The sequence below is a fragment of the Rhea pennata genome, chromosome 1 (assembly GCF_028389875.1).
Source record: "Rhea pennata isolate bPtePen1 chromosome 1, bPtePen1.pri, whole genome shotgun sequence".
In the NCBI taxonomy this organism is placed as follows: Eukaryota; Metazoa; Chordata; class Aves; order Rheiformes; family Rheidae; genus Rhea; species Rhea pennata.
Window position 1 is genome coordinate 4,020,896 of NC_084663.1, and position 15,479 is coordinate 4,036,374.

Here is a 15,479-nt window from a genome sequence, read left to right on the forward strand (position 1 = left end):
CACACATTTCTGCCTGTCTTTCAAACACACGTTCTATTCTTCAGTTTTACTTCACACCCTTCAATCTGTACCACTACTGCCTCTCTTCTTATCTGACTCATCATGGCAGTTGCATTCCCCCCCCCCCTTTTTTCCCCTCTCTCCCTCTGTCCCACTTGGCCTGTTCTGTAGCTGATCTGACACATTTCTTGCTCCTAAAATTTATCATGCAGGTGAAAGACAACCAGCACTAATGGCCTAATTTCATTTTGGTGCCCTCCTCTGACAGGGGAGAGGAAGCATCAGTTCATTTTTGATGCAGTTAGCCGGAAAAAGCACCAATACTCACTCTGTGGATTACGGCTAGGGTAGCTGGCAGAGAAAAGGAGCTGCATGGCATACCCACACTCAAAGCAGATAGAGGCTTGAGAGATTTTTAGCAGGCAAAGTCTTAAAAGCTCTACTCGCCACGTACGAAGCCATATTTCAGACACTGTACTTTGGTCACAGCAGAACCATCTTCCCAGGAATGAAGAAAGCATGTCTAAGCTTGCTACCAATTATAGTGTTACATCAAAGGACGAAACTCCAAGTAAGACTTATCACCCACTATTCTCTCAAACACATCATCAATACAAGAAACTGTTTCTAGGATCAACACCAAAAGGACAACTGAAGGACAAGAATCACAGTCTCATCCAGAAAAACAGACAGCAGCAAAAGCAATGCATCATTGCCAGTTTTCTGACGTTTTATTGATATGTCTTACTTTTTTTAAAAAAAATTTCTAACTATTCCAACACAAATTTTAACAAATGCACAATTAAGTTCTCTTCGAGTAAAAATCAAAGTAGCTCAACTAAGAATAGAACTGAATGCCACATGTGAGCCAGGAACAAAATGTAATCATGAGACTTTATAGGAACATTTAGGTCAGGCATCTTCAACTTGGTTCATCACACTGAACAGCATAAACTTCACAGCAACCAGAGAACCATTTTGTACATACGGATCAAAATAGCGCATCATCGCTTTGCAAGAACACAATAAAGACTTACTTTTGGGGGTGAAAGTAATATTGCCAGCATTTACTACTCTAATGTAACAGGCATTTTGTTCTCTTCTTGTTAAAATGCAGATAATCTTAACATCTTCTTTCATAAGGGAATGTTCAACTCTATTTGTTTACTTTCTACGCACAGGAGAACAGTAAACTGAAAATCTACTCATAATTTATTTCCAATGAGTCATTTTCCTATAAAGCCTACTATTCACCATGCTGGAGCCTGTGGGACAGGGGAAGAGGGCTAAATATTATATTTGCATTTGCTTAACTGAACCTTGAAATGAATGTATGTGGCTGAGAAGCAGAACTCAGTGTCTTCACTAGTCATAAGGCAAGCTCTTTAGATCTGAAGTCACCACAGATTTTAAAAAGCTTCTGGCTACCAAGAAACTTAGCTATAAAAAGCAAAATGGCAGAATGCCAGCAATTCCAGAAAGAGAGTCAAGTTTTTAAAAGCTCTAAGGACAAGAAACAGTGCGTGGATGCTTGCAGATTGGCATCAGGCAACACGTGGGCACCTTAATAACGAACACTGTAAACAATGCAAGCTGGTTCTTAGAAGCACTCAAGTAAATAAACCACTCTAGAGAATAAGAGGTTGGGTACTCTTCTCCCTCAGCAGCAAACGAGCGAACAATAATTCACTACCATCAATAATTCACTTGAAGTTGAGCTAAAGCACTTGCTAAAAATTAAACCTGATCAAGAGGGCAACCTAAATTTAAGATAAATTGACTTCCAGAGATTGGAAATGGCAATGGAAGAAGAAAAACTAGATCAAGTGTGTATATATATGTGTGTATATACCTATATAAAATATACATACATATAAATGTTATTTTGCTAAAAATGTTTTCTTGTGAGGCACACATAATTATTTGTATTGTGCTAAAGAAGGCAAGTATGAAATGACTGGAAGGACAATGAGACAGGCATAAGCATAACCTATACATTGAGTTTACTTGGATAAATAGAGTTAGTTAAGGACACTAACCTGCCGTGCCAAATACTGAAGTTAGGCATTCACCCACCTAACGTATTTCTCATCTGCACTGACAGGAACAAATTAATATACAGTTAAACTCTTACCCATCCCCGAATCTTTCTTAGTGCCGTCTGATATGATATCCACGTGGTCGCTGTCTACATCATAACTGAAGAAATCATTCAAATAAGTCTTCGATCTCTGGCCACCAAACACGTATAAGCAGCGATTTTTCTAAAGAGAGAAAACAAATTTTTTTAGATGAAGTTCAAGTAAGCTTATTGGCCAGTTGTGACCATTTATACAAAAACACTAGTGAATTGCAAGGAGTAAGAAAGATCTTTCTAAGTTTAAAGTCACGCCTTAACTAGCAGTTTCGTTAACCTTAATCTGGTAAATATTCTTTCCTTGCATCTCCAAAAAGAATCACAGCAAAACAGTTACCCAAAGCAGTTTATATTATTCTGAAACTCAGTAAAAGCTCAAGAAATCTTGATTTTTCAGTTTCAAGAGCTGAAGACTTACAGTCTTCAGCTTCCCCGCCCTAAAAACCTCTTAATACATGCAATCATATAGACTTCGTTTTCACGACTGGTGCACAAAACCACAGATTGAGCTAACACAGAGTATCAGCTCAGGAGCTAGCAGATTTTACATATTTAACTGTTACGGTCACACCTGATCAAGCTGTAGCATCAGAGCACTGAAACAGCCATTCATTTGTGAAGTTTCATATTAAAGAACAGTCTCAATGTCAAAACCCCACAACATCATAATTTCACTATAAAAAACAGGAACAAAAGACCAACTATAAGAGAAACCATTCAGGTATCAGCACACTTATTAAACTCAGAACAGGCACATGGTAAGCCAAGAATACCAGGTTTATTACTTTTGCCAAGTGGAAAGGCCACAAGAGGCAGATTACTTTTCTTCCAAATGGTAGAGAAAACAGCAAAGGATCTAAGCTTCCATGAAGAGTGCTTACAAAAACCTTTATTCCTAAGTTTAGCACATACGTAACTCACACGTTCTCTAGTACTTACGCAGAACAAAATCTGATGCCGGGTGATGCCCCCCCCACCCAGCATCACATTTTGGAGAACCTTAAGATGACAAAAATGGAACAGGAAACTGTAAAAGCACAGTACCCCCTACAAAAATTCTGACCTCTCATTTAAAGGAAAACAAGAAAACTGAAAATTGAAAATTTTTAATCAATTTTCAAATGGCTGTATCAGAAAACACTTGAGCTCCATAATATACATTCCAGTTCTCTCTCCGTTCCCCTTTTCAAAGTTCAGCATTAGCAAAGCTCTGCAAACTCCCTTTGCTACCAAGAAGTTACCATACAAATTCAGCACGTAACGGCCATTGCACAACTGCCTGTGCAAGCAGTCTTTCTTGACACAAATCCCCTTTTGCACTGTTACCCTACCGCAAGTGCCCACATGAAAAGCTAGTGCAGGACAGATGTGACACTGCTCAAAGTAAATTGAACCAATGGCCTCTTGAGTCGACTTATCATTGTTTAATTAAAATGAAATATTTATTTTTGAAATTATATTCACACTTAATGTAATGAATGCTCTAACTAGGACTTGAATTAATTCCACCTGCACTTACCAAAAAAGCATCAGAATGTCTGTGAACATGATATCAAGTGGGCCAACACACTGATCATAAGATTAAAAAGCTTCAAGCTTGCAAGGAAATTAAAAGCAGATGTTTTTCCTTAAGGTCAGGCATCATGAATCAAAGTATAGTGCGGATACTTACAGAATGGAACAACATACAGTGTCCTATCCGGGACTGGATATCCTCGGGTCCAGCATTACAGGAATCCTCTCGCAAAAGTTTCCATGTCTGACACTGGCAGTCAAAAGCAAACAATCCACTGAACTGCGGTTCGCTGGCTCTGCTGTCGTCAACGCTGCCATTACAGGTGAGAATTCTGCCTCCAAACGTATAGATCATGTGCTTTTCAGAATCCATGCACATCTGTAAGAACAAGAAAAGCAGTTTTAAATCAGCACATTAAGACTTGAGATTAAACATCCCTCCTCTGCAAGTGACACCTAGCAAGTTAGACAGCACACTCTATGTATCCTAAACCTCTAGCGAATGGGAAAGAACATAAATGCCTTCATGGTTGACAGGTACTAGCCTCAAAAAACACAGTTCCTTAGTCTACAACATGAGTCTAACTTCATCTTGCTCTTTCAATAAAGAAGAAAAGCTACATGTACCTCTTAGCATCTAAATTCTTTTTTCCCTTAAAAAAAAAAAGGCACAAAAAAGAATCATGAGTTTTTCATTAGAATCTAGTCAATTCTGCCAGAAAGTACACTCAATTACAACCATAACCTGGCCAAGGATTTTTTTGGGTGATACTGCAGCACAAAAATGTTTATCCCCAAATCTTGAATTCAGGTTATGGCATACAGCACATGCACTACAGTGGCAAAGCAAAGTGACTCTCCAGGTGATGTTTCCAGATACACTGCAACACCGAGTGTTACAGAACACTCAGGGGAAAAAAAAAAGACAAGATTACAATAAGACAGATGCTACTCTGCAAAGTCTACACAAAACACTTAGTGCAGCACATTTCGGTGACGGTTGAACAAAGACAGCTATCCCAGTAGGCATAGAGGGAATGAATAGGAAGGGCTGCAGATTTATAAAGAATTCAGGAAGGACATTCTTTTAGAAAGACAGCATGGAAAAAGGAAATAATTTCAGAAGCAGGAAAACAAGGTAGCAAGACCAGCCTTGCCAGCTGACCATTTCATTTTGCCTTTTCTTCCCTCAGCATCCAGGAGACTCATACTCTATTAACAGAATGACTAATTGGCTTTTGTTTTGCAGATAATGCTAATAATTTTCAGTTTCAGTAAAAATGCCTATCATGCTGGCAGACAACAGCATCGGTTACAAAAGACAACCAGTACCAATAGAAGTAATTCTTAGGCTTTCAAGGCTTTCAAAAATGAATATTGTTGTGTTACTTCTTGGCCTTTTTTTAAGAATGAATTACCTTTTTCAAGTACACAGAAGGCAGTTAACATAGTAAGAAAAAAAGTCTTCAAGTTTTGAGTACATGAATAGCTGCAACTTTAAAAAAAATCTTGGTAGCCACTCCTAAAATATGCTTCAGTCCCTACTAGGCACATAGGACCTACAGCATTTGAAAGACAGCCGATTTTGATAAAATCCTGATCCTGCTGGACTCATTCCACTACCTCGCTTATTGTACTCTCCCATAGGTAGCGCAAACAGCTTCGTGACCCGTTCCCCAACGCCCACTGAGGAGGCAGATCTGCAAACCCAGCTCAGCAAAACCCACTAAAAAGAGATGAACTGTGAGTTCAGCTTTAATAAAACGCATGTCTGAATAAAACGAGTTACTTCGCAAAGGTTTTAGAGTCTTTTGCTCGATTGCATTAGAACAGCAGTAGTCACTGGCATTAGACAGCAATACTACTAGAACTTAGCTGAAGCGCAAATAGCAACTCTGCCCTTCGCCGCTACGGCACCCGACGGAGCTGCCAAGTTCTAGCAGGCTATGATTGAAATCATGATTCACAGACATGGAGGAAAAACATACAGGTACAGGAACTCTCACTAGGAGTATCAGCGTAGCTGACCTGATGATCAAACACCAGCTTTGGCCCTCCATCCGCTGCAGTGTCTTCACTGAGCAACATCCACGTGTTTGTGTCAATGTCATAGCGATAGAAGTCACTTTTCAGAGATTTACTGTTCCTCACGGAGGAATCCAGGTAGCGTCCCAGCGTGTATATCTGCCTTCGTTGAATGTCAATGCACATCTTGTGACAAGATCTGGCACTGGGACCATTCTAATAAAAATAAATAAATAAATAAATAAATAAATATGAATACATTTAATATTGCTCCAGGTAGATCAACACACTTGGGGAAAATAAGTACCATCAGCAGCTGGATACCCTCTAATCGATCACAAACATCTGCTCATAATCACAAATACAGGAGGAATATACAAACGTCTGTATAATGGGATATTCTATATATTATTTGTGCTTTAAAAAGACATTTTTTAAAAAACAAACTTATGACATGAAGCCTTTTCGTAAGGTTTCTTAGGAGACAGGCAGTTTCTTCCAGAAGCGATTCTCAGAGGCATGTGAAAGCTACTTGATCTTTTAAAATAACAGAAGTTGATGCACATGAGAGGCAAGTTAAGATGTCATAGCCTATAAATAACTACATAGGAAGGAGATTAAGAAGTGCTCTGTTACAAGAGGCTCTGTTTTATTAATAGGATGTTTTCTAACAGATCATAACCAGACACTCCCACAAGCAATCATATCCTGTAATGAGTCTTTGGAGGTAACAGAAGCACTCCCTGTCCTTCACTAATAGATATGGTCATTCCAACCTCCAACTGCAAGAAAATTTCCCACGGTAAGCAGAATTGCCACGAGTTTAAAGAGAGACACAGAGGAACATTGCCAAATTATAATGACCTTATCCATCCAGAAGTGCTCAACTTATAAGATACTTTATTCAATGAAATTAAGATGATGCAATGCAGCATAGCAAAGTATCCTTTCTGCTTCAGCTAAGTCTAGTTTTGAGAGCTTTCATATACTTACCATGAAGTACTTTAAAATACTAGAGGTCAAGATGTCCAAAGCCTTATATTTGAAAAGAAAAAAAAAAGCACACCACCAGACAAGAGGGAGGAAATTGTGGTCATGCTTAGTAAGTTCTTTGGTCATTTATTTAATCTCATTTTGTACAATTATGGCACTCTTTCATTCTTTAAATGAGAATGCCAGAACAAGGCTGGCTAACTGAGAGCCTTCTTGAGAGTCTACAAGGCCAGAAATAAAAATCGTGTGGAAGTTGAACGGTAAGTCAAGAGTCAAAGCTCAGTACTGAGAATATACTAAGAAACTGGAAAAAGCAGTCAGAAAACCAACACGAATAGTGAGATTTCAAGTACCATTAAAAAAAAAAAAAAAAAAGATGCACAGAAAATTGAAATCTGAAAGACTAAAAACCAAACCATTAAAATCTACTGAAAATAAAAGGCTATACAAGTAGACAAAGAGGGAATATAAACTACAATTTATTAAATGTAATAGTTAAAGAAAGTTAGTTATGTCACACCACGTAACCAGTATAATACTTGCTCCACGTGCTAGCAAATACTGCCTTCTGTATAAAATCTTCGTATCTGCACTGTTTCATGTAAAAAAACATTCTACTGAAACTGTTACTGAAATTTAAAACATATTGATGGAACACATTTCAGAGCTGAATAAAATATGAAATGTTTCATATTTGTGATCAAGAGACTTTAATATTTACATTATAGAACCCAATTTTTGATTAAAAAATAGTTACAGAAAACTGTTTACAGTAACTCAAATAGCTAAAATATCTGAAGAGGTACACTGAGTTGCTCATATTTTGTAAATACGAAGCATTATGTCAGCAATGGTTACCATGAAGTAACTAATCCTCAAAACTGTAATTAAGATAATTTACTTTTTCTTTAAAAAGACCGACAGAAGTGAAGCATTAGCATAAAAAACTGAAATGCGGCAAAAGCTCGTTGGCTTTGGTCACATGGCGGAAGAAGGTGAAAGTGAAGGAAGTGGCATACTCAATCTTGTTTCTATAAAATACAAGTTAGTAACAGTATTTTCCAAAGGATTGCATTGAAAACATACAGGATAGTCGCTTTGTATGAAAAGTGCTGACTTCTACATTTGCAAAGGTTCTCTGAGATTCACAAGAAAGTAATGCCAACAGACAAAGTCCATCCCCAGTTATGTAACTGGGACACTTAAAGATATTCCTCTGGTCTCCTGCCATAGGGCACATACTTGCTTTGGCACTGCCACCGCTTATAGGAAGTGTTAAGATCCGTCTATCTGAAATAGGTGCTTTCATTCATTTCCCTCTGTCATGTCATTGCATTTTTCTTTAATTGACTGCGATGATCTAAGTATCAGTTTTTCCCCCATCTCAAAATGACATCTCTATACACTACATAAATCTTACCAAATCCACTCAAATAAAGTCTTTGGCACATTCAGGAACAAAACTCCAACTTTACTGATTTCTAGACCTGTCTCATGTAGAAGAAAAATTTCGTCTTCAACTGAAGAGTATCTGAGCAAAGGCATGAGGCTTAGACACTTTAACATCTACAGTACCAATTTCAAACCATCAGCATCAAAAGCAAAGTTGCTGCATTGGGTAAGTATATAAACATAGGAATTTCATATCCTAAGACCATGTTAAGAAAAGAATTTAGGAAAGATATCTAAGTTTACATCTTCTTAAAGGTAAGGACTATGCGTTGGTCATGTCTCACACAGTAGCAGCTACCTGTTAGAGAACTCCTGAAAAGGTTAAGGTGGATTGTTTAATCTACTCAGACCGCAGGCACAGAAACTTCACCATCTCAATTTTACCTTTAACTTTACCACCTTGCAGAAACTGCCACAGCATTGTCTGTCTAATACAGAAAGCTTCATCCAATCCACAATCCTGTTTTCAAAGAAAACTTAAATTATTTCTGTATATCACTTAGGAAGTCACATGGAACCTGGCAAGAGCTTCCAATCACTTTAGTGCCTATGTTTACAAGTAAAAGACTCCATTAAGCAATGGCATACATTAGTTTGACATTTGAGGCAGAAGAGTGGAAAAGCCTAAACCTGCATTTCTGTGAGGGCTCTTAAATTTGCCTGTAAAAGTCCTCGTAGTACAAATATACTTCAATGGGAGACACAGGGTCCATTTACAAGGACAGATATGTACGCTGAAAATGAACACTTCCAGGCACACGTGATTAAATGAATCAAGAGCCTGTGGGCGGTTGCGAATGTTCATCCAAAGAAGTGTACTTCACACAGCTACAATAGTGAGCCTGTTGTTCAGACAAAGAACACACTGGAACAACTTGTTATGGAGAAAGTGACCCACCAAATTCAAATGGGAAAGACTTTGTTGATTCCGGAAGTGTTCAAAGAACTCAACCCCTTATTAAGCAACAAGTGAGAAAAATTAACCATAATAGACACGACTTGTGTTGTTTAATCTACGGTGGAAGACATCAAGTGTGGTTAGAGAGCAAGAGAACTGTCTTTTTTATTGCCCCTGGAATGCAGACTCAGTGCATGAGCCAATGGCCCAGACTGATGGGACAGCAATACATCTCCATCACAAACAGATCACAAGTTTGGGCCTTACCACCAAAAACACTCTGAAGACTTTCAAACTGCTTGATTTATTGTGGGCCTCACTACTCCGCTCAATTGTCATCACAAACACCTGCAGATAATTAAGAGTTTGATCACACTTCAATAACTACCAAGTGAACAAGCCTCAGTCTTCAGTGGCATTCTGCTCACAACCACATCTGCTCCAAAAGCGAGAGATGGCTCAATTGCTTCCTGAACCACACAGCTCTCGCTTCGCTGCCTGACGAAAGACGTGCGCATACCGTAAGGAGGAAGAGTGCCCAAAAGACACAACACGGGACTACAAAGAGCAGCACAACGCAAAGAATAATCATGACAAATTTGCTTTATCTGTTCTCATGAATATCTGAAGAGATAAATTAATGCAAGGCTCCTCATCGTTAAGGACTTTGGAGCTGGTTCTCGTCAATATTCTTCAAAGTTGCTAGCATAGGGGATCTACGTTTTTGCAGATGAAACTTCAAGAACTGCTTGGCTAACTTAGTAGAGGTATCACTTCCCGAATACAGTGCATCTGGTTAAAACAGACTGCATTAAGTCACATCTAGTAAAGGTGCACAAACGTTTTGGACAAGCACCGATTTTGGGAACTCTTTGCAGTTCTCATTATGAAGCCTCTGGCACGCAGACTGCAGAAACCACATGTGAAAGAAGCTTGTGAGTAGGTTAAGTTCTTATTCAGATGGCAAACAACACATTACTACTTTGGACAGTCCTTTGCATTTATGCCAAGGCTGCAGTGGCAAAAATAAAGCATTAGCATATCACATTTCTAATCTACGGGGTACTAAACAATACCGAGCATTACTAAGCACCGGTACCATTCAGTTTCTATGGAACTGAACAAGCACCCACTCGGAGCTAAGACTAACCTGAACAAAATGGCTCTCCGCCACCCAGCACCGCTGTACAATTAGCGCAGCATAATAACGGCTAAGGCAGATTAAACAGCATGTGCAATGGCCTCGTTTTAAAACGGTACTAAATACCGAGCTTCTCGTCTCTGCTCAGACACTCTCCTTCAAACACGTTGGTCTTGATTAGATAAGCCTTCCAGTCTCCAAAATGGAAATAAATGCCCTGAAGAAGATGAAGGTAGGGAAAGGGAGAAAACATGTATACTTAGGATCATGGAGTATTTTAAGACAGGCTTTCAATCCCTTAAATGCCCAGGAGTGACCAAGGCCAGAGAGGATTGTTTTTCGGTCTCGTCAGTGCTCCATGAAACTCAGTTGTGCAATGCCAAGTGAATACATAGTATACTTTATGAAAGGCCTCCTCAACATGCTAAGCCACTTTATAAAAATCTAATTAGAGCTTTCTTCATTTAACTTGCAAATGCTGAAAGCAATTATCCCACTTTAAGACTAACTTACAAAACATTTTCAAAAAGCAACACAACAGCATCCAGAGACAGTATTGCCTCCCCAGAATAATTGATTTGTTTGTGTATGGAAGAGAAAGGAGAGGAATGCAACTCCTTAGGACAGGGTCTGCTCAAATAATTATTTATGGTAGGATCATGGTGCATCATCTTAGCAACAGCATAAGCTGTTAAGGCACAAACACGATTACCAAAAAAAAGCAAAGGCAGCAATTTTTTTTTTTTTTTTTTTTTTTTTTTTTTTTTTGGTAAATCCATGTCCTGTGAACCTGATTTAATGTGAACAAGATTGAGGTAAGCCAGCTCTCTCCCTGCTCCCCTCAACAAAACACACTCAGGGAGCTTGGCTACTTTTGGTTGTCATAACTTTTAGCAAATAAAGGGTTTTCAGTTGCAAGCAGATCTGTTTTATTCAGACCGATCCAGATGAAAAACCTCAGGAGCGAGCCTGGACACTGTTCAAGAGTAAGGGAAATAAAAACAAAGAACAGCTGACTAATTCTCTCTCCTTCGTGCTTTAAAAGACTGAATGGAATGTGAACGCTGTCTCCAGTAGAAAGTTCAAAAATAAGCGTCAGGAGGTAAATGCTCCTGTCCTACAGCAAACTAGGACGAGGACATAAAAAGACACAAACAACCTACTTTGTTTCTGGTTCTGAGAGCAGGCTGTCATGCAACAAATAGTCCCTCCTGCCTACACACAACTGCAGAGATTAATTGGTCTCATTTCCCCGTTTCAGAGTGTGTTTCAGCAAATTCAGAATATAATTTCCTCCTCCCACCCCACCCCCCAAAAAAGAAAGTTCTCTACAATACTGAAAATAAAAGGCATATTATCCTTGGCATGCATCCAAGTCCGTAGGCTCTTTAAGATTAGAACTTGTTAGTGCTTTATCAAGCCTTAAGATAATACATACTCCCAAAATGTTTAATCTAAGCAGTAATTCAAAAGGATTTGCTGTATTTTAAGCAAGCACTAAAATCAGTGTGAAAAACAACGACAGCCATAGGCAGAAAAACCTTTCATCCCACATAAGTTGCTCATACTCATGAGAACCATTTTAAGTTTCTCATGAAGCAGGGTACCAGGAACCTATCACAAGAACGCAGTCCAGCGCTTTCCGTGGTGGTGCAGGGCATTCGTACTGTCCGTCAGCCCAAAGCACAAAATAAAATGAGTGGACACGGATCAATTTTTAACACCCCTACAAATACTAACCATGTGCCAGGAGTGCCAAGTCACACACTGGAGCGGCCTCCAACGTATCCAACCAGGCAGCAGCAGACTCGTGACAGCTCTCACGACCGGAGAAGGTGAACACGTGCTACGTTACATTCAACTGCTCTGCAGATCTGCCTCAGGTTAAGCTTAAAGCAACATATGAAGTTCACCATTACGCCAGGTCAGCAGCCATATATTTTTGCCATAAGACAGTCTTGCCACTATTTATGAAAGCTACCGGATATTCCAACTTAATTTTACAGCTCCTGTATCAGCTACAAGGAGGAGCCTCGGAGAGTACCTGACTTTTAGGAAATCTATTAAATAGTTCAGATTAAATATTAGTTAACAGAACAAAACCTGGCTAAGAAGCATGACATTTAAAACTCCCTAAGATCACTACTGAGAAGCATGGGTCTACACAATTCCACTCCCCCCCCCCAAAAAAAAATAAGTCTTTCATGAAAAATATTAGGTTCAGACACCAAAAAACTTCTGACAAGTATTTGTAAACAACCGACCACTAACGCATCTAGTCATAAGTCAAGACAAGATGAAGATATCCTTCAGTCAAACAGTTGACATAGCATTTGAGCTCTGGCTAATCTGCTTACAAGTGTCCTTCTATAGCAATGCAACTAAATAGATTTAGTTGAAAAATCCTTTCTGGGCATCTGACTCAGACTCGATGGAACAGATTAAAGCCAGAGGCAGCTTTTAGCACACAGTTTTGATTCAACTGTTCTGTCTGCTTTAGGAAGGAAACAAAGAAATTAAACAGGATGAAGCCACCCAGCCACATTTTAGGTTTCTCTAAAACCATGTACACGCTCAGGATAGTCTTAACTTTTCAACGTTAGACACTTCACAACCTCATGCTGTATGTTCCTAAAGAAACTTCCTCTGCCCAGATCACAAGTCAAAAATAAATGGTCCGGTGTTCTACTTTCAAAAGAAGGTTCAATGAGCTTATAAATCAAATGATTGAGCTCAGAGATCACATGGCATGACCTTTATGATAGCAGCGGACTGGATCTGATGACCCAGGAGGGGTCATCTCCTCCAGTCCTACATAAGAGCTTACTAAGACAGGCTGCTCCAGCCCTCAGGGATCAGGGCAGGTTCGTTACAGCACAGATGAGCATATGCTTCGGTACACATGAACGGTGCTATGAAAATGAATGGATGCTTACGCTCACCTCCCTTGAAACCACCTGTTAAAAATCAGTCTCTCAGCAAGTCTGCTTGCAGAACCAACTAATTCGGATGTATTTTCATAAAGTACACACAATATTGGCTTCTCATGATCACTGAATAATGCAACTTTGAAGAAACAAAACGTGGCCTATGAATTGACTCAAGAACTTACCAAGGCATCAATACACTATTTTTGACAGTTCTGCTGTATGAGTTTATCTACAGTGCAGAAACAACTCTGGCAACAGGTATTCGAGTTACCACCAGTTCAGGGAGCCACATTTCCAGGTCATTTTTGAGCTGCATGTTCTTCCTTGCCTTGCTCTTGCATCTAGGTACCATTAAGGCCCTTCAGCACTGTATAACCTTGTGGATCTCGTGTTACCGTAAACGACGATAAACAAAGTCATCCTATGACCGAGGGACTTTCTAGGCAAGCAAGTGGAAAGAAGAAAAAAAAAAAAACCACAGGACTTCAAGTATGCAAAACAATGTGAAATAAATCTTTCATTTGGGTGAAGTAGATTATAAGAATGTTACTGAAAGTCTTGGTCAGGCTTTAGTTTACAGTCAAAAATAAGTCATGCAGCCTACATGATTCAGCTTACTTATGCAAACAGGAGCAGCACTAAAGCGATGTCCTAGCCCATGACAAGCATGCAGCGAAAGGCTATTAATACCATAATATTTTTAAGAAGAGGCACAATTTATCTGCAAACTAAGTGTTATTCACACTTATGAAAAGTGAGTAAGAACTGCAGCTTATTTTATTTTAACAAGTAAACTGTTGCAATGTTTTACACATTAGCCGCTCAGCTTTGCTTTCAGTAACACTGATGAAATAGAACAGACAATCCACCGCAGAACCAGAGCTTTCACCAGCTCGAAGACAGGCCCTCAGGACAACATCCCTAGTGTGCAGAGTTTGACTAAACCCATTAACAACTGCAGGATGTTGAATGAGGCCATTTTTACACATATACAAAGTTCACGCTGTCCTCTCATTCCGAGTACAATAGCTAGGGAAGATCCAACCAAGAGAGTAATTTTCCGTAGATGCTAACTATTCGGTTTAGCTGCAAGCTACACTTGCAGACCAACTGCACAGCAGAGCAAAGTCATTTATGGACTGTTTATCCATAAAGCTATGTGAGATATGTTACAGTTTCTCCAAGTGCGTCAGGATATAGCAGAGCTAGAAGTAACTAAAAAAAAAGCTTTTTTTTTTTTGATTTTTGATTGTCTTTGAAAAGCTGGTGATAGATCACTACGAAATTAGAAGTCTTAAGTATGACTACGACAAATACAAGCTCTCAGATGTTTCTCTAGAAGTCAGCCTTAAAGAAAGGATAAAGGAGAAGTTTGCACAGCGCTCTAGAGTTTATATGGCCTTCTTTTGAACTGACTGGCAGATTAGGAAAGATATGGCTTGTTAACTTTTTGTTTATATTGTATTTCAGCTCTTCTCAATTACACCGGAGTCACCCACCTGGAGGAACTGCATCAATTGGCACAGAAGTGCACCACAAAGCTAGTCTCTGCTGTATCAAAGTTTTAGGACCAAGGTATCTTCAGTTTTGCAGTAATCTATATAGGAAGCCACATAAAAAAACCACCAAGAAACAGTGCAAAATATTTTCTATGGTCTTCCCTAAAGTCTATGAAGCATGATGGGAAGTCCTTCTCTTCCATGAATTAAAGAAGAAAGTAAAAATAAAATAGCAAATGTGCAAAGAGAAGCTTTTAAAGACAGAGCACTGAAAATGAAGCATATATGGGGTACAGCAAGATTAGAATCTAACAGGTCCTGAATCACAAGATGAATAAGATGTTTGGCCTCCTCCAACATCTAACCTAGGCACGCGGGCCCTGGGACATTCACAGATTAAGCCCTACTAAACATATCAGGCCCTTTCAGGGCAGAAAATGTAGAGCATCAATGTGCTACCGCTTCAGCCAGCATTTGATCTAGACACAGTCCAGAAAGCCTAAGTACAAATTACCTTCAAAACCTGGTACAAAAATATACTCATTCTAAGCAACAAGGTCCACAAAACTTCACGTATTTACAAGCACATAATTCAGATGATTTAGCTAAGTATTTGTCTATGATACTACTTTAGAAAGCATGATACATATGGGGTAATTGACATTTCTTTAGGAATTTCTGTATTTGTACAGCTTGAGCAGTGTTAATATAACTGCAGTCTTTCACTGCCTAGCTGTAATAGGAGACTATTTCCAAGGCAAAGCTGACTGGTGTATGAAGCTAATTTCACCTCGCTGGTCAGAAAATAAGCTTTCCTCCCACCTCTTCTAACCCAGCCTCCTCTCCAGTTTCTTTAAAATAATTTCTCCTAATGCATTTAGTGGGAGAT

At 39.1% G+C, this 15,479-nt stretch overlaps 1 protein-coding gene across 2 annotated transcripts in view; it reads right to left on the bottom strand.

Annotated features, from left to right (window-relative positions):
* The window catches only part of MKLN1 (muskelin 1), a 98,247-nt gene that overhangs the window by 22,983 nt on the left and 59,785 nt on the right, over positions 1-15,479 (bottom strand). For both annotated transcript variants that reach the window (XM_062580431.1, XM_062580440.1), the window contains 3 exons: positions 5,681-5,893; positions 3,810-4,031; positions 2,135-2,264 (listed from right to left, as the gene is read on the bottom strand). In XM_062580431.1, the coding sequence (XP_062436415.1) occupies positions 2,135-2,264; positions 3,810-4,031; positions 5,681-5,893 (565 nt within the window). The remainder of the gene's footprint in view (positions 1-2,134; positions 2,265-3,809; positions 4,032-5,680; positions 5,894-15,479) is intronic.